The following is a 23,951-nucleotide window of genomic DNA, read 5'->3' as shown; positions in this document are numbered from 1 at the left end:
GAATGATGAATTTGTCTACCACCAAGTTTTCAATCCTCAAGGTGTTACCAACTCACTGCAGTCTGTATGCTGAAGTTGGGTGATCTTTGTTGACAAAATCATTGGTATATTCTTCTTGTTAAGGCTTTACGTCTTTATTGGACAAGACCATTAAAGAGACACAGGAACGATTGGGAGGCAGAGTGAGGGATCGGGCCTCAAACTTGCAAGGACTGAATTCTCTGTCAGTGGACGCTTGCTCAACCAACCAGGCTTCCCTGGTACCATTCAAATCTTTGTCTTTAAGGCAAGACTTAACCAGATTTCCTCATCCATGTAGGAAAATGTTGGAAGAACCAGTTGCAAAATTTGTTCTTGCTACATCAACCCAAATACATGTGGCTATGCATTCAGATTGCACAAACTTCAAGGCAGCAAACCAGACTTCACCACGCTGTTTTCAAAAAACAGAAAGACAGTCTTTTATTATTGTTCCTTTGCTTTATGTCTCTTGATTTAGCTATCTCTGTGGACTATTTGTGTTAAAATACTTAAGTTTTTGGCAGTTACACCTAATTTCAGACCAAAAATGCTACACAATAAATACACAAGAACCACCCCTCCCCCTAATACGGTGTCAAAATAATCCTGTTACCATAACCCTGCTACATATTAAGAGTTTAAAGTGCAAGTTTAGGTAAAAATAACCTTTTTGTTGTTGTGTTTCTGCGATTATTATTAATATAAAACCATACAGAGTGAATATAGACTAGTATATGTGTATAAACAACTGCACTTCAACCCTCTACTTGCAGTGCAAAAATAACTTCTTGCAGAGTCTGCATCCTATACATTAAGCAGAAACTCTTACCTTGCATTCCACCATATATTTATAGATGCACCTATTTTTTCAACTGCTTACATGAACAAAATGCTCCTGTTTATTTTTACTTAACCTTAAAGACAGCATGGACAGTGCATACACTATATCTGTATGCATGCAAGAAATCCGACTCCAATTTTGAGGTGCATGGAGTCAAATTTCATATATGTGTAATGCCACGTCAATAAACTTCCTGTAAAACTTTAATTATAGCCTGGGCTTTTATTCCAATCAGTCTATGAAGTTACTCTGTTCTCATTTGAGACATTTCATTACATTTATTGTGTTCTTTGGTAGTTTTTCCTCCTAATTTTCTGCTTTTCTTTGTCAAAAATGTGCAGCAACACCAGGCTAGTAAAAAGGACCAGGCCTTAAATTAAGACAAGCTTTTATTAGAAGCTTTACGGTAAATTGTTTAGAGTTTAACTGCTGTTTCCAAAAGAAAAGCTATTTTATTCTGTCTCTATAATATACATTAGTGTGGCCTTAAATTGAACTGACTACAGCGGTATGGGATCAATGAGAGATCAAGAAACCAGCCGGATGGGATGTACGTTGGAAAAGTTTATTCTGGCATGAACAGAGTGAAAATAAATAAAACTTTCCAGGGAAGTGGGAACTTTTGGCGGTCCATCCACGACCATATCTCCAGCACCTTTGGCATTGCTGGGCCAGTGATGTCGTGACTGAATGAGGTGGCGGTGGGAAGGTTAGGGATCTACCCTCACTTGATGAGCGGTCACCCCTTCTCCCCCGTTCCTCACCTCATGCGGCGAGTGGACAAGACGTGCCCCGGGGGGAGCTGAGGCCGAGTGATAGGGGGTCTACATTGGAGCGATGACGATGATGGTGTATTTCCCGAGATAGAGGAGGGTTTGAGACGAAATGGAAAGGAAAACAAAATAAAACAACATGGGTTTGCTTCAACATCCCTTGTACATAGTCCTTGTCTTTCCTTGGTTGGTCTTTGACAGCAGTGTCGATGTCCTGAACACTGCAGGCTGTCTGTAGGTGAGCTACAGTTTCTTCAGCACTCCTACTGCTGGCCTCTTACACAGACATGACGTGCTTGACGAAAGCTGGACAAAAGAAAATCAAAATGTTAGGATATTTCCTTGATTTATCTATAAAAATACAAGTTGAGGTGCGCTGGGAGCTTACCCTCATAGTGCACACTGCCGTTCTCGTCCTCCTGGCCGGCCATGAGGGCATCAATCTCGGCCTCAGTCATCTTCTCTCCTGTGGATTCACAAGTATCCCATGTCAGGTGTCTGTTTCGCCCACATGCTAGCATTCTCCGTATGCTAAGCAAGCTATTTTTGTGCTTTTCTATATTTGGCGAAGGTGACTTGAGACTCACCCAGGGTGGACAGCACAATGCGCAGCTCAGCGCCCATGACTGTGCCGTTGCCCTCCTTGTCGAAGACGCGCAGACCCTCAACGTAGTCGTCGTAGGTACCCTTGACCATGGCGTCAACTTCCTTCAGCATGGGCAGGAAAGCATCGAAATTGAGCCTCTTGTTGGCCATGTCTGTGTGAAAACAGCACAATAAAGCTCTGTAACTGGTTGGTCTTAGAGCGACAGCTAGAATTTTCAGTGGTTTAAGACAACGCTCTGTCAGTTGTCTGGGGTCAAAGAAACGATAGTCTAAGTGCTTGTGCTAAGTGCTATGAGAAAGTCAACCCAGGGTTCTTGCTAATACAGTTTTTTTGGTTATCTAGCTGACATCTGCTCAAAGCTTTAACATTTCTTTATTCCACAGAAGTCTTCAGGCTTTAAAGTTAAACTTTTTTAGTCAATTTTGGGGGTAAAAAAAAAACTATAAGTCTACAACATTATTACAAGAAAATACATTTGCGGATTAGCATGTAACCTAGCTTAGCCTGCTAGCAAGGATTAGCTTAACAGTTGCCTAACTTTATCTCATAATACTCATGAAACTTCAAAACATCTTTTTAAATGCTGTGTGGTCAAAAAGGGAAGTTAAAACACATTTTCACAAGAAAACTAGCTATGCATCAAGCTAATTTAACTTAGCTTGGTTTGGCGATCAACATTAGCTTAATATCTTGCTAGTTTTAAAACTAATAACTTTTAGCATTTTGTTTTCAAAGTATCTAATCTGTTTCTGCTACTGGTTATGGTTAACTTACACAACTTAAGCTCATTTAACAAGAAAGTAGACTTCAACATTTTGCTAACACAATTTTGCTGAGTCATCTAGTTGACATCAGTTGTATTCTATGCTTCAACACTTCTCTTTTTCTTTTTAAGTCCTTAGGATTTAAGTTAACACTAGTCTTTAGTCAGTGTTTGAGGAATAAAAAAGTTTAGTCCACTTGTTTTTTAGCATTACAACCTAGCTTAGCTTGCTTTAGAGTTGTCAATCTTATAATACTTTTGAAACTTTAAGATCTAATGATAAATGTTTTGGGGTCATATAACAGGAAAGTTAAAGCAATTTTTAAAGATTACAAATTACAGGTCTTGCTAACTTAACATGGCTTGATTTAGCAGCTACTGTTAATTTGATAGCACACCAACTTTCAAATGATCTTCTTTTGCCACTATGCTTTCAAAGTATTTTTCACTGTTCTGTCAGTGTTTCAGGGTCAAAAACGCTATTTTAAGTGAGTTTAACATAAAGTAGACTTCAGATTCACGCTGAAACAATTTTGCTGAGTCATCTAGCTAACATTTGTTTGCTGTTTAAAATGTTTGAAAGTTTCTGTATCTCCATTAGTCCTCGGGATTTGAAGTTACACTACTTCTTAGGCAGTGTTAGGAGTTAAAAGAAGCAGGGTTTCTATCATTAAATAAGGAAACTTGGGATTTGTGTATGAAAACTAGCTTAGCCTGCTAGCAAAGACTGGCTAAAGTGTCGTCAAATTCAGCTGTCCTAATTCTGCTTCAGTGTTTCAGTACTTGACTGTACTTTGTAGTCACAAAACTATTAAAGAAGGCATTTAAAGAAAGTTATGTGTTATGTTTAGGTATGCTTTATAAAGGAAATAAATAATGGGTCTAGCTAGTTTAACCTAGCTTGGTTTGGCAACCAACATTAGCTTAGCAGTTCAGTTATGGGTTCACAGACACATGATTATGACTAGCTTTGTAATGAAATAGACTCTGGGTTCCTGCTACTAAACATTAGCTTGACATTTTGCTAACTTTAAAATGTTTTCCTGTAACTTAATAAATCACCATGAGTTCTTGCTAGCACACATTAGCTTAGGAGTTTGCTAACTCTCTTACTATTTTTCCTCAAAGCCTTTTTCTTTGAAGCAAAACTACTTAATATTGATAATTTTGAGACATTTTTTAAAGCTCAGTTTGACCAACCTTTAAACAAATTCAAGTTTGTTTCCTTGCTAAAACAAAGTTTTGGTTGGAAAAGATTGGTTTGAGATTAGGTTTGAGACTTTTCTGGTAATTACTTTGGGGTCAAGAAAGACTACTTCCACCGACTTTTACATGAAACAAGTCTTGCCAAGTTCTTGCCATCTTTCTTTGTCTGCTAGCAAACATTAGCTTAAAAGTTCTCCGACTTAATCATTTCTTTGTCCTTATATGCTGTAATATCAATCTTTACCTTGTCAAAGTCTGGACGTTTAAAGCTAGAGTTTGTTGTGTTTGGGGGACAAAGAAAGGCCAGTTTGACCAGCTGTCAACAACAATCTTGAGTTGAAGTAGCTATGTTGATGAAGTACACTTGGTTCTTGCAAATTTAACAGCTGTAATACTTTCTAACCTTTTGGCTAAACTGTCTTCTTTGGCTGGCATTGACTTGGGTAAATTTAAGTTTACTCTTCAATGAATTCCCTTGCTAATCCAACTCTATCGTTTTGTCAGCAAACACTACTTTTAAGGGTCAATGACTTAAAGAGTTTTCTTGCTGTACTGTTCTCTTTTCATACAAGTCTCTGCATCAGGGGCCTACCTTCAGCGGATGGGTTGCCCAGAATCTTAGCAACGTCCTTGTTGGTAGGGTTCTGGCCCAGGGCGCGCATGATGTCAGCCACCTGGTTGTAGGCCACCTGGCTGTCACCAACTCTGTCGAAGAGACCAAAAGCCTCCTTGAAGTCTGGTTGGGAGGGGAAGAGAACTTGGAGTTACAACACATCAGATCATGTTATTCTTGTAAAGTACTAAAGGCTTTAAAGTTGCTGCAATATGTAGAAATCTAAAAGTCATGTTTGAACGACCAAATATCAAAGATTTCTGAAAAGTGAGTAGACACGAAGAATTCCTTTCATGTTGCCATCAAAAGTTATATTTGGTATCTGGTTTGACATCGATGCTAGGCGTATTTTTTTGGCCTCCTCTGGGTTTTATATTCTTTCTATATCAGGGATCTTAGTCAGCTAAGGCAGCTATGAGCTGTGGGATCAAAGTCTGCAGAAGTCACATACTGCTGTCATTGTTCCCGGCTCACTGGGGGCGACAGCTGAACCCAAGCAGCAGCGAAAAGGAAGGTAGTGACTGAGGCCTGAACGAGGGTCCGTGATCCGACTCAAAGTGACCTTTTTGACGGATTAATGCTCCTGCGTTGCTTCCGAACAGCAGGGGCAGCTGTACCCCCCTCGACCCCCCCCCCCCCCCCCCTTCCCTCTTCCTGCCTCCACATGCATGAGGAGGAATTTCAGGGAGCAAACTGATACACCCCTGACAGAGTAACCCCTGCCATATAGAGGCATGGCACGGCCGCCCTGTGCGAGTTAAACATAAGAATGCTGACCGGGACGTAATCAAAACCGCCTCTTACACTGTAGTTAGTACTGGACACGTTTAACTCTGGAAGAATGTGCAGAAGTGACACTTTGTCCGGTTCTGGCTGCAGTGATAGACAAATTTACGCAAAAAGAAGTTGGTTGGAAGAAATTCTGGGCCCCTGTTTACCACTCTAATAGAACAGATTGAGAATGTCCAACCATTTCAATTAAAAATTAGCATATTATGCAAGAAATCCATATCTTTATGTATTCCAAATGAGCTTTAAAATGGTGTGCCCACTGGAAAATGCATAACAATTTACCTCCACTAAGAAAAAGGATAGTTTTAAGAGGCTACCAAGATGAAGTAACTTTTTGTATGGCAGTAGGACAAGGCTTGAATGACTTCAGGTGGACATTTTCAAATTTATAGCCAATTGAGCAACAAAACAACTCAGTTGGAGGGCATTTACATTTAACTATAATGCCCAAGAGTGGGAAATTTTAACTATAGGGCTTCAAAATTGGTACATGAATCAAGAACAACAGATGTCATCCATACAATTGATATCTACTTATTTCAAATGAGCTATAAATGGCACACCCAAAGGGGAAGCCATAACAGAAAACTTCTTCCAAATACAGGCAATTTTTTGTGAGTTTTAGTGAGGCACGAACAGTTTTAAAATTACATTGAAACAAGCAAACCCAACAGGAAAATCTTTTTTAGGCTCTTAAATGCAATCCAGATTGGACAGCAGTTACGGTGTCTCTTTGGTATTGGTATATAACTCAAAAAAAAGGATGGAAGATTGGAGATATAGGAGGTGTGGTTCAAATTTAGAGCCCATTTAAACAAGCCAATGCAGTTGGTAGAACTTTTTAGGCCTTTATCATAACTCTTAACCACCAAATTGGAAGCTATATCATCTCAAAATTTGCATCTAACAAGAGAAAAAAAGACAACATCCAGTAAAACCGTATCTATACTTCTTCTAAATGAGCTATATATAGTGGTAAACCCATTGGAATAGCTGTAACAAATTATTTCCACCAAAGAAAACAGGCAAGTTTGATTCAGGGAACTTCTCTCATAGGCTGAAAGACAGGCTAAATCAGCATAAAATGGATCCTTAAAGTCAAACTACACAACAACAGAAGATAGAATCCTTAAAAACCTTATCTATCCATATTAGAAAGCAGCTATAAAATTGTAAATCCATTGTAAGAGCCAACTGGCTTCCACCAATCGCAGGAATTACAGGGTCAAGGATGTGTCTTTTAGCATAAAAAAGGCTTGGCAATGACTAAAGGATTACGATTTGTATTCCTCCTGGAAAGGGCTTCATCTTAAACCTTGACCTGGCAATTTACACCTCAGCTGCGCAAGGGCTGCAAGACAAGGCTAGGTCGGCTTAGAATAGACATTTCCCAAATCCTTCACGACAGCTGCACAAGTCTGTGGCACAGCATGTCCTACTGGGGAGGGGAGATCTTGAGTTGGGAGCCATCTTCATCCCTACTTTCAGCATTTACAAGCTAATTTGTACTAAAGGTTAAACTCTGCAGTTAATGAGTCTATAATAGCAAGGATTTCTCATTACATAAGTGGCAAATGGAAGGAAATTCAAGATTCATATTAATGTCAAACTTTATGATGGTGAGAGAATAGGATTCTTCATATGTCAATGTGTTTGTAAAGGATTAAGACAAATCTTGTTGTTTCTTCACTTACCCTCAATCTGGTCCGCTGTGAACTCAGTCTGTTACATAAAAAATACACAAAGAAAACACATATACACCGACAACATGGCACATTTACAAACACACGTAACACAGAGAAATGATTAAAAAGATTTATGAGCAAAGAAGCACAAAAAAAATCCACATTTTGCACAAAGAAACCTTGAAATATATGACAACTTTGTGGCTGTAAATGCACCAAATTTGCACTTAATACATGGAATTAAATGGGATTGTTTTCCCATTAAATATGAGGCTAAACAGACAGCAATCAAAGAAAAGATGATTTATTTCAAGGCAGTGCTCCTGGGTCAAAAGTAGCATCCTTTCAAAACATGATCTGTGTGATGCTACTTAAGTTTGGGGCAATTTTCGAGATATATCCAAATTTATGCCACAAACAAAAGTTCCTCTGAAGCAAAAAAAAGGTAACTCCATCTGTATCCACCCCACCCAAAAGGTCCAAAAAACCACAACTTTGTACACACCATTTTGGAGAGTTGGCGCTGAAGGAAACAACAAAGGAGAAGAGAAGCTGGACTCCCGAGACAGAGTGGTCCTGAGCCATGGTCTGGGCCCCCTTCTTATTTATCCAGGGCATGTGATGTCACGTATGCTAATGAGGCGGATCAGATGACACGTTGGAACATCTTTAACTTTCTTAGGGCAAACGGAAAGGAGAGCTGCGCTCCCTCGAAGCTGTGGGAGTAGGCCTTTAGAAGGGGACGGGGCTAAATTTAGACTGAGAAATAACTGTGTCAAGACTCTGTGAGTTCAGTCGGAAGACTTTTAAACATTTTTCAACCCATTTCTGGAGAGAAAACAACCTTTATTAACTTGATTTTAAAGGTTTTCTTATTGGAAGGAAGCACATGGTTGAAGTGCCAGTGAAAATGCCGAAACTCAGCTACCTAGTGGCCCACATCAGAGGGGCTGTGAGCCCAGAGAGATCACTTACATGCTGATATTTTTAACACTGCTCCTCCTCTTATGGTTAAATAACAGCAGAGCAAAAACAGCCTGAAAAGTTGGTTCCATTCAGGAAGGTGCTAGAGAAGTCTAGCATTCACTCAAGAACTGAAGTAGAAGATCTGCTGGATGACTTTTCAGTGGACGGATTGGCAAACGTTGGCTCAGACTGATGTCAAAGCTGTCAGAGCTCCATCAGAGCTCTCCATGGTGCTGATAACAATATGAAAATGGAGTATATTGGTGTATAAAACTTAATGGAAATATTTGCTATAAACAAAAGAATAAGGATGCATTTTTGATTGGTTTCATCTCCTGTAAAGACAAAGAAACTAATCCAATACTTTCAGACATATTTCCTTTAAAGGTACAATACGCAGACTTTTAGACACAGAAGTTTCCACATTGATTAAAAATGATTAAAAAGTTTTAAACAACTTCAGCCCCATATTTGCCCATAAAGAAATGCATTTTTTCTATTAAAGTCATTCCTTGAACCAGGCTATAAGCACATGTGTAATGTAAAATTCATAACTTTAACAAAGAGTATGTATTTGGCTTCTGGTGCTTCAGCTTTGGCTCCATTTTTGCAACACTGGAGGTTACTGCTTGGTCGAAAGACACAAAAAATCTTGAAAATATAAAAATAATTAATGCTTATAATGTGAGCAGATAAAACTATAAGGCAGCCTTGGATTATTAAGTTAAGTATCACATCTATTTTCCTTTGTATTGCTGAATTTCTGTGTTATTCCTCTGGTTCTACAGGTTAGCTTACAAGCTACAAGCTTTAGCATATTGCTTTTTTTGCTTGTAATTGATCTTGTTTGACATTTGTATCGTTATCATGTATGTAACCAAAAAAAAAAAACACTAATTCAATCTATAAAGGACACTTTTCATAAGAGAACACTCTCCATAAGATGTACTTACAAAACAGTAAACAAATGTTTTCATTTCATTGATGAATATTACACAATGAGGGAGAAAAGCTGTTAAAAGTGTCCATCCAAGTTTGTGCTACAAGCAATCCCAGAATGCGTTGGAGGAGAAGCCTGCAACCTGAGCAAAGAAGGGTACTTTTAACAGCTTTTCTCCCTCATTATTCAATCCACACTATATATTGCACATAAAAACATAAAAGCAGCTGAAAACATATAAAAGCAAGAAAATGAAAACAAAAGACACACAGGAGATCACACCAATGTTATTATAGTTTACTAAAACTTACTAAATAACTACAACTAAAATTTGTAAATCATTTTAGTTAACTGAAACTAAATAAAAACTAAGCTCTACCAAAAAGCAAAAACTATATAGTGCACTTACAAAACTAACTAAAATAAAATAGAAATAGAGACAAAATATCCTTAGTTTTAGTATTTGGCATAACCATAGTAAATGGCACCTACATCCAAGTCTAGAGAGTGAAAATGGCCTAATTTGATTGGCTAAGACTTCACACAGTGGTAGTTTTATGTCTGGAGTTGTAGTCAATCATATTTAAATACATGAATAAGAAGTGAAAAGTAGCCTGTTTGAATATGTTTTTAAAAATGTATGTTTACTTAGCCCTGACATGGATCAGAAAAAACTAAAACGAACAGTTAAACTAATAAAAACTAAGCTACACTAACAAACCAGCAGTAAAAACTAATTAAAACTAAACTGAAATTGAACACAGAAAGTGAAAATGAAATGAAAATAAAAAAGGAAGGAAAAATCCAAAACTATTACAACCTTGGATCACGCAGCTCCCATGCTGAATTGACAGCTAAGGAATAGATACGATTTGAAAGTAAATAAGATGGGGGACAGTCTGATTTTTAGAGGTAACTCATTCCACACTTTTAGGAGCCGCCACAAAGTCATCTCAGGTTTTTAATCTGGATTTAGCGAGAAAAAGAGGGAGATCTAAAAGATCTGGATGGGGTTAAAACTTCTAAGAGGTCAGAAATGTGTGAAACTCATCTATGAAACAAAAACTGTGGTTTACTGTGTGGTAGATCCACCTTATGGAGTGCCATTTTAATGAACAAGTCCTCAATTTTAAACATAAAGAAAGCAATGGGAGTTGGCTAGACAGCAACTCTCTGCTTGTTATCCTTTGTTACTGTTTTTATTGAAATTCAACGAAAAATTTAGCCGTTCAAAGGGGCCTTATTGAGGCTTTTAGTGCTTATTGTTCCATTTTCTCCACAAGAGTTAACCCTATCCCACTCTTTATTGAATTTTATTTATTGCAGTTTTATTGTAATGCTGATATTTCATGACCTCTTCTCTATATTTTTTCAACTGCTTTATAACAAGCATCAAAATACAGTAGGCTATATCTTTCAACTTCTGCAAAGGATTAAACACTAATCCATGTGTTTTAATGGCGGTGAATGCAAAGTGTGAGTCTCAGATGTAGTCGGCATCCCAAACATCTCATGGCTGTAGAGCCATGCAGCTTCCACAGTAGTTCACTGGATACACAGTAACTCCATGTTTTAGTTTATATTTGATATTAAAGCTCATAGAGAGGTAATGCATTTATTAAAATATGCAGAACTGCTCCCTATTGAATCAGCTCTGTTAGCTACTGCGCCACATAGAGCATTTCTAGTGTGTTTTATGGAGCTAGTATCAGCTAATTTGGCAGAAATTCAATCGTTTATATCATTAAAATAACTGTTTATCACATTAAAGTACTTAGACTTAAAAAAAATCAAAATTAGGACTAAGTATTCATGTTGTTTCACTAATTTTCACCCCTTTGATTGGTGTTTAAATTGACAGAAAGCCACAGCTGAGAGGAAGATCAAAGTCAGATCCCCAAACAGAGACTGTGTACATGTCCGGATTAGATAATTCACATATAGCGTGAATAGCTTCTGTATGCAGGCGTCCAAAGCTCGATCCAACTTGTCATCAGGGTTGTAACACAAAGCGAAGAAGTGAGGAGTTGGAAGACATTTGTAAGACTGGTGACCACACCTCAGGGGGCAAAGACGAGCTCTATTTTTACCCCCAATCCTACACGAGGTCTTCGGTTTCTCCAATGCTGGGAGATGGGGGTGGAGAAAATGAGCACTCCTGCTCCTCAAGACTTCGCTACAGTAACACCCCCCTCCTCAATCCTCCCCTCTTTTTCTGGCTTTAGCCCCCAGCTGGCGTCAGGTCATAAAGAAGCATGGGCAGGGGGCTTAAAAAAGAGCTGTGGCATTGTGTCGCTGCTTGGTTTTCAGGGGGGTGACGTGAGCCTTATTTGGAATCAAGACCAGAGCGGGTGAGCCAAGTGGCCCGTGGAGGATTGGACGGAGGATTTTAGACACTGGATGTTGTAATATCAGGCTTAGAGTACAAGCAGGAGTCATGAAAGTCATCATATTTAGGACAAAATAACCCTGAAGCTGCATTTGTGTGGTTTCTACATCAAATTTACCTCCTTTAGAATTAAATTACAGAAACTTTCGTACATTTTTTCACCTGATATGCTAAAAATCTGCTCTCAATTCATCAAATTACCACACTTCCAGGGGATTCCTTTCCCTGTTGCCAACCTAATGTGCAAATTTGCCCAGAGGAAGTCAAATATTCACCTTCAAATCACCAAATCTCTGCTGCCCCCTTGTGGCTTTCCGGTGCAACAAAACAAGAGCAACAGCTGTAGAAAGAGTCATGATTTATTGCTCAGACGGTGAAAAGGACGGGCCACAGTTTACACTCCAGGGTTAATCCTTTAACACATGACAGAGCATGTACTGTAGTATATTTAGTGCATTGTTGCTAGCTTAGCAGTCGACCTTACACAGAAAAAGAAAACAAAATAGTAAACTAGACACCCATTTTTTTTACAAAAACATCTTACATGATTTGACACTTTTAAGTGCTAAAAAATTAATATCAAGCTTTTAAACAGCCTGGAAACGGCACAAAGTTGCATTTTCTTGTAGTTTCACCTGCACACACTGTCACATACTGAACAAAAGCTGAAGCAGTTATCAAATTAATACATCAAAAACTTCAGCTCTTACCTTTAACATGCCTGGGAGATTTTAACAGTGTTAAATTGAGCGGTTGTGTAAGATTCATTCCCTTAGTAACGTTTAAAGTTGCAAAACAGAGCAAGAAAAGCTAAACGTCCAAAGTGCGAGTCGAAGTCAGTCCCAGAATTTAGTTTGTCTTGTTGCTTTTTCCTCGTCGTCCTCTTGTTAGATGTCGTATGTTTGTCGAGTGCGTTCAGTGACTACCTGAAACGTTTACACCTCAAAAGCAGGGAATCGTGCTCTCATTGGCTGCAGGAGGTCGGCCAGGAAGTAGATGGTGCCTGCCATGCCTGTAAACAAAGAGATTACAGCTTTAGTAGAGGAAGATCTAAGAGACACAAGAAGCAAATGGCATGAAAATTAATGTTCTGGAAAACATTATAAGTCACAATATTGAGACTGTGCTAATGAGAGTAAAACCCTGTTAAAGGCTGGGTATTCATGCAAAATGTCTGTAAGTTTCCAATAAGTGGCGTCGTAAGTTCACTAGCTACTGACTAAAGTGCATGTGTTTTTGCTGATGCGTCGGAAAATAATAGCAGAAATGGTCTCCACTAATAAAGAAACAGTTTGGCAAATTTTGCATCAAAATTTGAACATGACAATGTCCCGAAATTTCTGACTCCTGATTAAATGGGAAAACGCAAGCAAAACTGTGGTGACATTTTGGAACAAATTGGAGGAATCTCATCTTCATCAAGGATGAAAAAAAGCACCACAAAGCAAGTCCAAAGTCAAGACCATGTTGACTGTTCTCGTTGACATCAAAGGTATAATTTTGGAGGAGTGGGTTTCAGAGGAGTCAACACTATTAAAATCTGAAGACAGGGACCACAATTGTGGTAAAATGGTTCAAGACAACACGCAAGCTCACACTAAGCTCTTGGTAAAGCAGTTTGTCCTAAAAACAAATCACAGAGCTTGATCACCCTCCCTATTCACCCGATCTAGCACTGTGTGACTTCTTCCTTTTTTCTAGGATTAAATCTGTGCTCAAAGGTTTTGAGTCTGAGGTTCTGAGACAGAAGAAGACCTGCTGCACTCTATGATCAGTGGAAGACCTGAATGCAGTACGGTGTTGAGTATACTGAAGGAGGAAGACACTGAAAGATGATTATGTTCAATTAACTTGTATTACAGCATTAGTCTCATTATTAATAGTCATACCTTGTATAAGATGAACTCTATTTTCTAGTTCTAAAAGGTTTAAACCAGTGGTTCTCAAGTGGTTGAGTCATGGGACCCACCATCAACTCCTCAAGGAAAATTGCAACCAAAATTTGGGAAATATTTTTGGTTAATCAGATGTATTCAATTTTAAAAAAAGTAGAAAAAGAGTACAAAAGATGCAACAAAACAATGAAAAGGGACAAAACATGTGCAGTTTTAGAGTCTCATTGACAATTTGGCGCAATTTTTTCCTAGACACACATCTGTGACCCACTGAAAAGGGCTTCACGACCCATTTCACGTCCCAACCCACCAGTTGAGAACCACTGGTTTAAACTAACCTGCTTCACTGCAGCTGTGTCGCTTGTTTTTATGTCTGTTACATCAGGCGGATTTTTAAAAACTAGCTATATTAAAATAATTAAACTCTTAGCCAGCTTTCTTTTGAAGTACAGAACCCTAGTCTGCATTCTACACACCTATGGTGGTCGTTTGTTGGGGCCTAATGGACCAGTTTCTTAAGCTAGTAAAAAGTCGTTCCACCGAGTGGTACAGTTCAGCATGGCACGCGTTTTTTTGCATTTCCACAAAGCAAAAGTTGGAAAAGGTCCCAAAAAACTGACACCCTCCATCTAGGGCTGAGAAATCAATTGAGAATTAGATCAAATCGCAATATGGCCTGCTGCAATTTTCAAATCGCAGAAGGTGCAATATGTCTTTAACCTGAAATATGTTTCAAAATACCAGTTTAAACCTTTTTTTTGCAGCAGAGATATTATGCATTACATATCATGCAATCACCCATAGGTAATTTTTTAGAATAATCTACAAAAATCCTACTTTTTTGCATGTTTTTCTTATTAAATGTGAGAATACACTAATTCTTATCCAATTTGCAATATGAGTCAAAATCAATCACAAAATTGTTCAGCTCTAGCGTTATCTAATATCGTGTTCGTTATAATACAGAATGATTTATTGCTTGTGTTTTTTGGTAAAAAACACAATATAAGGCACTTCAGAAGTAATCGCATATCAAATCGCAATTGCAATACTGAGGAAAAAAAAATCGCAATTAGATTATTTTCCCAAATTGTTCAAACCTAGTTCCATCCCACTTTTTGGCACCCTTGAAAATCAGGATATTTGGACTTGACAGAGATCCACACTGTTTTCTAGTCCGTGGGTATTGATATGTGAGCACAAATCAAGTTTCCTGATGTTTATCTGGACCTGATTTTAACAGCACAAAGCAGAGCCTGAAGGCTCACATCACAAAATTCAGATATATTTTTTCAAAAAGTTTGGTTAAAGTTCAATGCTCTGGCTTGAACTGCTGGCTTTGTTTCTTAAAACTGCCGCCGTAGTTGCTAACGGTGCTGCCGCATTTCGTCTGGATCCATAAACTCCAAGACAATGAAGAAATGCGGTCAGAAAGCTCCATCTGTATCTGGATGCATGTTAATTGCAGAGCATAAGTGAGCCTTTAGAGGGCGATATTTCACCAAAATGATGACACAAACTGAGTCAAGTTGCAGGTATGCTCAACTTTCTTCCAACTGTAAGACCGTGAGTCGTGTAAAATGTTTGTCTCCTATTACGACGTGATTATGTTTTCATGCCCAGGAATGGTTTAGCTGAGCTCAGGTCAGCAGGAGGACCGGGAAGGGGGACACCAAAGCCAATAAGGCTCTTAATTTGGTTGGACATAATATTTTAACATACATTTCACATCACTGGTGACATTAAAGTTTATATTTCTAATGCATTATTACAGCAACATTCCTGTAGAGATAAGCTGCCCTAGCTTTAATCAAAAAGACGACATTTTAAGGCTGTGTATTTTAATTTTTAGTCAGAAATCCTGTGACTGAGCGATGGTGACGTAAAGTTATGTAACATCACAGCTGTGACGGTCTTAAATATCATGAGTAACACAGGAAGACTCCATTTAGACCCTGATGAGGCACAGATTACTCTGGAATTCACCACTTACCTCAATATGTCAAGTTATAGTCAATCAGCTCTGTTTCATGATGATGATTGTGCCTGAATACTTTTGGAATAATTGTTTTTTTTTGTTGTATTTACCTTCAAACAGGGAGAAGGGAGTGTCGGGTGTTCTGCATCCATGCTTTCCATAGTTCATGCACCAGTCTGCAAACTACAGAGACGAAACAGAAACATGGAGAGGTTGTTTCATAATGACATTCCCATTTTATCACAGTGCTGAACCTTATTTAAGCCGTCTCAGGAGAGCAGCGAGAGCAATGTCAACAACGGCTAAAAATTGAGCTCCGCTCGCTGAAATCTGAGCATCTGTTGAGGTCTCACATTAGAAACACAGACATCTGAGGAGTGTGTTTGCATGTTTCCTCTATGAATAGAGTTGTATTAATGATGGGACGTGTGGGAGCGGAGCCACCTGGAGAACATCCAAGGCCCCGTGGAGCCAAGTGGGATTTGATTTGTTGTGAAAGTTGACAATAGCAGTAACACGTTACATCTATATTAGGAAAATGACACAAACTCTTCAAATCTGAACCCTAGTGGAGAAATGTTTTAGGTCAAAAATAAATAAATAATAAGGCATTTAGGTGAAGAAAAAGGCCAAAATGATCACTTTTTGATTGCTTGTTCATCATAAATAATAACCTCTTCTGTATTTTTTCTATTATTCTCCAGGATAGCGCTTTCTTCAAATAAAGGAGGACTATATTCTGACGTCTATCTCACCACGCAGGCTCTGTAGAGGTGTTTCGGATCATGCGTGTGCCTGTACAACGCCAGGAAGGCGTAGGCGTTTCCCGCCGCTCCATGACACAAGCCATAACCTTTTTTCAGCAAGCCGTAACGCCACACCACCTCTCCACACTGCAGGGCGTCAGACAGGTACTGAACTGCTCCAAAGGCCTGGGGAAAGGAGGAAAAAGAGCTGGAAAATCAGTTTTTAATCCTTAGGATTCATGCTTATTCTTGAGCATCTTGAAGCTGAAATTGGTAACAATGGAGAGCAGTTTCTTTAAAATAAGATATTCAGGTTGAAAAGATAACCTGATTTGACCACAAGAGGGGACTATTACTCCACAAAGGAGCTCCAAACTCCAGCTCTCATGATAATCTTACTGTGATATTTTCCTCATAAATCCTCCTGTTCACCTTGTGCGCCTGCAGCAGCATGTAGATCACTCCCGGGGATCCGTGGCACCAGTGAACCAGCAGGTCCCGGTCGTCTCCAATGCAGGGAGGGTAGTTTCCAGAGGGGAATTTGAGGCGGCAGACATAGTCGACGCTAGGCTTCACCAGCCTGTGTACAAAGTCCTCGGCATGGACGAAACCAGGCTGTAAAGTTAGAGGGTTTTTAGGGCACAAGTTTAGCTCGATTGGTAGAACAGGAGCCTGTAAACAAAGGCTAGTCCTTTATGCACTGGTTGCAGGTTTGAATTAAGCTCATGGCATTGTTTTAGCAGGTTTTGCATGAACTGTATTTCCTGTCTCGCTTGAGTTTCCTATCTGGAAAAGTTCGCCTGAAGTTATTGAACTTCTCGTGAACTTCCTGTTCCGTTTGGCGACAGATTAACTAGGCATTTACCTTTTAAAGGAGGCTTGAAGGATAGTTGTTTTTTGGGATTTTCACTGGCATTTTTGAGTATTTTTGGCCAATAGAGGTTCAAGAGTTCATCCAATAATTCAGAAAACAACTGCTGATTTTATAAAGCATGCTACCCAAATTACTGAACTGTTAGTGAACTTCCTGTTCATTTGGTGACATTTACCTTCAAGGAGGCTTGAAGGATATCAAAAAAAAGGCAACATCTGTTGAAATTTAATGATTGATGAAGAATTTCTCAACACCTTTAAAGCCTTTAATTTGCATTATTTTAATATTTGTAAATTTTGGAGAGTTGATTGTTTGAAAAAAACAGTGTTTTTGAGTTTTATCTTGTGCTTTGGACAGCCTTTCTTACTTCCTTTCAACAATATATGCACTTATTCAGGAACAGCTATTATAATATATTTGAGAATTACTCATTTTCATCAGCTGCAGCTTCAGATATGATGCAAAACAGACAAAGTATACACTTGAATGTTCTATTTTTTTCTTTTATTTAAAGAGTTTGTATCACTGTTAATCAAATATTTTACAAAAAAAGTATTTTTATAGTGTTATTTGTGATTTTTACAGGCTTTTTGAGTATTTTTGGCCCATACAAGCTCAAGAATTTCTGCCATAATTCAGAAACAACAGCCAATTTTATAAAACATGCACCCCAAAGTTTGCCAACAATAGGTTAACATTTTGTGAACTTCCTGCTTGTTTGGCGATAATTAATCAGACGTTTACCTTTGAAAAGAGGCTTGCAGGATATTAAAAGAATAGAGGCCAAATCTGTCAATCTTTAATGACTGATGATTAATTTCTCAACACCTTTAAGTCCTTTAATGTTTATAGAAGCTGTGTTTTTGCTCCTTTTAAGATTAAATATAAGCATTATTTAAATATTCTTAACTTTTGGAGTGATTAATGTTGGAAAAAAAACCCTGCATTTTTGAGTTTTATCTTGTGCTTTTAACAGCCTTTAACAAGCTTTTCCCTACTTTGTTTTATTTGTTTACATCAGCTGCAGCTTTAGATATGATGAAAAACAGACAAAATATACACTTTAAAGTTAAAGTTTCCCTTGTTTTTAAATATTTGACATCACTGTTGATCAAATATTTAGTTATTTAGAGTTAGTTGACCACAAGGGTATTTCATAGTGACTCTTGTTATGGTATTTCTGGCCAGTATAAGTCCAAGAATTTATGGAATAATTCAGAAAACAACTACCAATTTTGTAAAGCATTACTTTTTAGTCAGTTACCATCAAAATACTGCAGGAACTCTGATTAACAGGTTGCATAAAATGAATCTGTACTTGTCAAATGCATTAAAGTGCATTCTTTCTTATGTATTTAAGGCATCCAAGTCTATTTTTAATATATTAAAACTCCAATAGCTTCTGAAAAACTGCCTTTGATAAGACTAGACTTATGAGCTTGTACTCCAACCATTAGACTGGTTTTACCTGCATCAGATAGTAATATATTCCAGCCAGTCCGTGTGCAGCGCCCACATACTGCTCCTGGTACCACTCGTACATCAGCGGGCTCTCGTTCTGGACCCTGAACCTCCTGCTCTGGTTCTCGCCAGACACCAGCACAGCCTCACTGATCTAAGGAAGTGAAAAAAAAAATGCACGCAATTACACACAATCTGTACATTAAAGAGGAATCAGTGGAGATAAATTAGTGCAACTGGTTATCGATAAGTGGAAGAGCAAACAAATTAGCGCCCAATGGGAAATCAAGATTATCAGGGTAAGAGAGGAAGAATTTTCCATCATGTTTTTTTTAAGTTAGTCCCAAACCTTCAATACGATTGGACTAGTTTGCACCATTTAGCAAAGAACTGTCTCAAAATTCAAGGGTGTATCACCTGGACTCACCTGCTGGATGTACTGCAGAGGGATCCTGTCCTGTCCCAGCTGCTGATTAATGAAGATGAGTGAGTAGAGATAACCCATCCTCCCGTAAAGCAACTCGTCAGGCAGCCCACCAGAACCTTTCACCACAATCTGATGAAATTGCAGCACTCTGGAAATGCAGAAAGACACATAAAAAGAGCACAAAACACATTTTTTAGGACTTCCAGATGAAGAAAAAATCTGAAACTGACCTGTTGATGCACTCGTCACTCTCTTGTGGCCTCTGCAGGCGATGGTAAACCACAGCAGCCACAGCCAGCGGCCCCGTGTCCCCACAAAGGAAGGTGACATCGTGACGTCGGGTCAAACACTTCAGGCTGTGGCTGACGTAATCCAGAGCTTTCTGAAGGAAGGAGGCGTCCCCGTAAATGCTGTGGAGGTGCAGGTAGAGCACAGCGATGCCTGTAGAAAGAAACGCACAACTGTGGGGTAAACATCTGGAATTCTTTCCTGTTTGAAACCACTGGTGAAGTTTGGCAGCATGTTAAGTAACCGATAGAGATTTAAACTTATTTTTGAATTTCGTAAGAATGTAGAGAGGCTAATGACAAACTTTCGCTTAAGATAGCGTACTTTCTATAAAAATCAATTAGTTTCAGCACAATTAAATTTGCGCAATTTCCTGATTTTTTTCCCCTCACTTATTTAAAGGTATTATATATATCATATACTATACTCTACTATATCATATACAAAATTTGAAATTAATTTTAAATTCACTAAACTTATCTTTTTACCCATTTTTGCTGCTTTTTTGCCACTTTTTACAATGTTGTAATTATTAACCATTAAAGACGTCTCAGTTTTATTCTGTTTTACTTTCTGGCATCCTGAAATTTGTGCACATTGTAGCCTAGCTTTCAAGTCTAACATTACTTTCCAAATTAGTTAGGTCAGTTTGCTGATCCATATTGTTGACTCACCAATAAAATTATAATTTTGTTTCTTTTTAACTACTTTTCACATTTTTCCCACATCTTGTTCTGCCTCTTTAAACGTATTTTTTTTTCCTTTCTCAATCCATTTTTGCCAGCTTTTCACAATTTTTCTGTCCATTTTTTGTGTTTCTTAACCCAGGTCTGTGACTATTTTCTCTCTTTTTTTGTCTTTCAATCCATGTTTAGCCACTTTTGACCTGCTTTTAACAATTTCTTTATCGTTAATGTTTTTCTTAACCTAGGTCTGTGGCTACATTCTCTTTTTTTTGCCTCTCGTCGCCCTTTTTTGCCACTGTTAACCCATTTTTTGCCACTTTTTAACAGCATTTCACAATTCCTCCATCCATTTAGTGTTTCTTAACCCAATCTGCACCTATTATCTCTTTTTTTTTTGCCTGTTTTAACACATTTCTGCCACTTTCTAACAGCTTTTCACAATTTATCCATCCATTTAGGTGTTTCTTAACCCAAGTCTGCAGCCAATATCTCTTTCTTTGCCTTTCGTCGCCCTTTTTTTGGCACTGGTAACCCATTTTTTGCCACTTTTTAACAGCTTTTCACAATTTCTCTGTCCATTTTGGTGTTTCTTAGCCCAAGTCCACAGCTAATATCCCATCTTTTTGCCTCTCTTAGCCCATTTTTGGCACTGTTAACCCATTTCTGCCACCTTTTAACAGCTTTTCACAATTTCTCCATCCATTTAGTGTTTTTTAACCCAAGTCCTCAGCTAATATCTCTTTTTTTTGCCTGTTTTAACACATTTCTGCCACCTTTTAACAGCTTTTCACAATTTCTCCATCCATTTTGGTGTTTCTTAGCCCAAGTCTGCAGCTAATATCTCTTTTTTGTCCTCTCGTCACCCATTTTTGGCACTGGTAACCCATTTTTTGCCACTTTATAACAGCTTTTCACAATTTCACCTTCCATTTTTGTGTTTCCTAATTCCGGTCTATAGCTAATATCTCTCTTTTTGCCTCTTTTAACCTATTTTTGCCACTTTTAAACAGCTTTTCACATTTTTTGTCCATTTTGGTGTTTTTATTAACCCAGGTATGTGGCTAATATCTCTCTTTTCTTGGATCTTTTGACCCATTTATCCACTTTTTAACAGCTTTTTCACATTTTTTCATCCATTTTTGTGTTACTTAACCCGACTGCAGCTGTTGTCCCCATCTTTCAACCCATATTTGCCACTTTTAAGCTGCTTCTCACAATTTTTCTGCCCATTTTTGCAGGTCCAAATCCATTTTCCCTCTCTCAGCCATTTTTGCCTCTCTGTGACCACCTCATATCTCTTCTTGTCTGCCAATTTTTGCACATTTGAATCCATTTTGCAATTACTTCATTATTTTCTTCTTAGTTACTTCAGTCCCTTCTACTTAATCTCTGGCACCTTGACATTTGTGTAGATCAGGGCTTAGCTTTAAAGTCTAACATGACTTTCCATATGTTGAAGTCAATTTGCACATCCACATTGTCTGCTTTAATAAAAGGGGTCTACAGTTTGAAAAGGGCTATAATTGTCCTACTTCATAAATGAATAAAAAATTATGTTTTATTGCTTTGATAAGAGCATTTATTATTCAGTTTAGAAACAGAATATTGTTAGCGCAGCTTATTTTTACAGTGGACCTAGATTTTCCTGGCCCTCAGTTTGGCTGGGCCCCAGAAACCTCTCCCCTTTATCCTCCCTTTTGGGCAGCTTTGTCTGTAGCCACTTGTTGAAGAACACATTTTCTGGTACAATAATGAATGATAGTAATGCAACATAACAAAACATTAGAAAAACTACAGACCTTTAGTCATATTTCTAACCAAAAGCTCTTGCACACATTCTAAATTGCACAAAAACAGCTTGGAGTGTGCGCTTGAATGCCCTCTTTACAGAAGCTGTTGTCCTTGAGGCAGGGGACCTGGAAAAACATTGAAAAAGTTTCTGTGGTGAGAATTTGCCACTTGTATTAATTCAATTTTGCAAAGGTGCAGAAGTGTGTCTGTAACTTGGTCATCAAAACAAGAAATTTCTCAACATAGCACCTCTAGTTGTGTTGCTGTGGTATCTAATGATATGGATTTTGTTTGATTTTTATTAGGACTCTATCAAAGTTTCATATTCTGTATTGTGACAACCCTATTGGATTAAGGAAAACTACAAGTGGCAATTTTTATGATTTTTTTATGTTCAAAGGTCAAATAGTTGGAGAGAGATAAAATGAGCATACTTTTGATGCAAAAAGCCTTCTATCAAAGGGAAAGTAGTATTAGATGGCTTGATAACATATGCTTTCTAATGTTGATCAGGACTCTTGGATTGTTTATTAAATTCTCATGTAGTTCTTGGAAAGGAGTCTAGGTTTTTCAGTGCAGATAAATATCATGCATGGCCAGCAGTGAGCATCAATGTCATACATATGCAGCCTTCATTCCCCCCATTATGTTATCACACTGTTATGTCAGTCCAGACCCTTTCATAAGACCATTATTTGCCACTTATATCAGATGTGTTATGGTGTCATCACCTGCCCAGCCGGTGTAACTGGTGCAGTCTCTTGGGTCAGCAGACTTTAGCCCATTTTCCATGACAGCCAAAAGCTCACTGACCTTACTGCTGAGCCGCTGAGCAAACTCTGATGTGAGCTGAAGGTGCAGAAAAACCAACATTATGAAGGTTACATGACTCGCATACGCTCCACCTGATATATTCCCCGTGCATTTACCTTCCCATGGCAGTCAAACAGAGCCTGAGTGGACGCTGGGCTCCCATCATAGTCCTGGTATGGATTCTTCAAGGCTCTTGTGTCCATTTTCACAGCTTTACTGCTGCGCTGCAATAAAAAAACTGCGTCAGACAGAAAAATATCTTCAGAGACATAAGGCACGGTTGACAAGGGAATCAGTGGCGATATTAAAGAGGACACAACAAAAAGCTATCGATCTTAAAGCAGAGTTGTAAACACATAAAACATCTTCTGCAGAGCTACACACCCCCTCACTCAAACGAATGATAGCTTAGCTTACTGCAGAGACATGCTAGCTTAGCTGCAGCGCTAAAGCTAACGCCTAACGACCGTTGGTGCCGTTAGTGTCGAAAGGACTTATTTTATCCATTTAAATAATACATTTTATATCTTAACTTAAGAGTGCTAATAAAACTATACCTCAAAACACGGATAAACACCCCTGGAAGAGCTGTACTGCTGTTAAGTCTTCGTCGTTATGTCTTCTAAGGCGATGTTCGCGTTAGCTAGCGTGCTACTGCTACCTGCTGCACAGGATGTATTATTGCAGCTAACGGAAAAAGGCTCAACTGTCGTTGGGGAGTGGAAAAAGTCCTTGAACATTATCAAAAACACACCTTGTACGAGTATAATTAGTACAAACTAAACAAAATCGTCTTTTTCCATAACATATTAAAAAACCGTTGATGTACATAGATTTTTACAAAGTTTCTTTAAAGATTAAGGTCAAAAGTTGAGGCCCAAACCGTCAAATTGATTTGCTGATATCTCTATGACCTTAGAAAAATGTAATTTTATTAAAGGAAATTAAGCAAAAGCTATTGGGTCAACACATATTTGTCATTCTTTCTATATCCTTGATTGAAAAATGGCTACTTTCTTCTCTTAGCCTCAAAAAGGACATTTAAAGACAAAATGGCCCTTAAATTTGTGTTCAAAGTCATCAGATGATCTGCAAGGGTTTGAACAGTATTGCTACAAGCCCTTTTCATCCCCAATCCAAGTGAAAGTATCTTGAATCAGTCTGTAGGTTTTAATGTTCATTGCAATTGGACTCAAAATTGAGCCAGAGAAGATTTTGTTGTGAAGACTGAAGAAAATAAGCTTAAAATTCTGCACAAGTCATACACGGGCTTATATACCAGCCAAAAAAAATGGGCTCTGTTTCTTGTTTCTTACTCATTTATAAGCCACCACCATTTCATATCTCCCCCTTCTTCCATTCTTACCCTCCTCCACCCCAGCCACCTCCATTATCC

The 23,951-nt window shown here is 38.4% G+C and overlaps 2 protein-coding genes across 4 annotated transcripts; both read right to left on the bottom strand.

Moving 5' to 3' along the window:
- Positions 1-1,413: 1,413 nt before the first annotated feature.
- Positions 1,414-7,917, bottom strand: mylz3 (myosin, light polypeptide 3, skeletal muscle). The gene is made up of 6 exons (XM_041781731.1): positions 7,807-7,917; positions 7,311-7,338; positions 4,804-4,947; positions 2,223-2,393; positions 2,024-2,101; positions 1,414-1,941 (listed from the first exon to the last, which is right to left on the bottom strand). Exons 1-6 carry the CDS (start codon positions 7,807-7,809, stop codon positions 1,913-1,915), a joined length of 453 nt encoding a protein of 150 aa, XP_041637665.1. The 5' UTR covers positions 7,810-7,917; the 3' UTR covers positions 1,414-1,912.
- A 4,022-nt stretch (positions 7,918-11,939) lies between these two features.
- Positions 11,940-23,210, bottom strand: lancl1 (LanC antibiotic synthetase component C-like 1 (bacterial)). Of its 3 annotated transcripts, none has more exons than XM_041781728.1 (10): positions 23,113-23,210; positions 22,672-22,779; positions 22,474-22,591; positions 19,208-19,418; positions 18,978-19,125; positions 18,558-18,704; positions 16,648-16,830; positions 16,225-16,401; positions 15,580-15,652; positions 11,940-12,608 (listed from the first exon to the last, which is right to left on the bottom strand). In XM_041781728.1, exons 2-10 carry the CDS (start codon positions 22,756-22,758, stop codon positions 12,532-12,534), a joined length of 1,221 nt encoding a protein of 406 aa, XP_041637662.1. In that variant the 5' UTR covers positions 22,759-22,779; positions 23,113-23,210; the 3' UTR covers positions 11,940-12,531. The 3 variants fall into 3 exon arrangements, with proteins under 3 accessions (XP_041637662.1, XP_041637663.1, XP_041637664.1); XM_041781729.1 differs by having other exon boundaries at positions 22,672-22,774; XM_041781730.1 differs by having other exon boundaries at positions 22,672-22,793; positions 23,113-23,203.
- Between the last annotated feature and the right edge of the window lie 741 nt (positions 23,211-23,951).

The sequence above is a fragment of the Cheilinus undulatus genome, linkage group 24 (genome assembly GCF_018320785.1).
Source record: "Cheilinus undulatus linkage group 24, ASM1832078v1, whole genome shotgun sequence".
Lineage (NCBI taxonomy): Eukaryota > Metazoa > Chordata > Actinopteri > Labriformes > Labridae > Cheilinus > Cheilinus undulatus.
Note: the sequence above shows the minus strand (reverse complement) of the source record. Positions and strands in the feature narration are given on the sequence as shown.

Excerpts from the sequence above, each read along its gene's own strand:
- mylz3 (XM_041781731.1), bottom strand. Across the intron at positions 2,394-4,803 it reads GGGCAACCCATCCGCTGAAG|ACATGGCCAACAAGAGGCTC; the intron begins GTAGGCCCCTGA and ends GTTTTCACACAG. Across the intron at positions 1,942-2,023 it reads CGGCAGTGTGCACTATGAGG|CTTTCGTCAAGCACGTCATG; the intron begins GTAAGCTCCCAG and ends TCTTTTGTCCAG.
- lancl1 (XM_041781728.1), bottom strand. The coding sequence starts at position 22,758 with ATGGACACAAGAGCCTTGAAGAATCCATACCAGGACTATGATGGGAGC. Across the intron at positions 18,705-18,977 it reads CTCTGCAGTACATCCAGCAG|ATCAGTGAGGCTGTGCTGGT; the intron begins GTGAGTCCAGGT and ends TCACTTCCTTAG. Across the intron at positions 15,653-16,224 it reads ACCTCTACAGAGCCTGCGTG|TTTGCAGACTGGTGCATGAA; the intron begins GTGAGATAGACG and ends TCGTCTCTGTAG.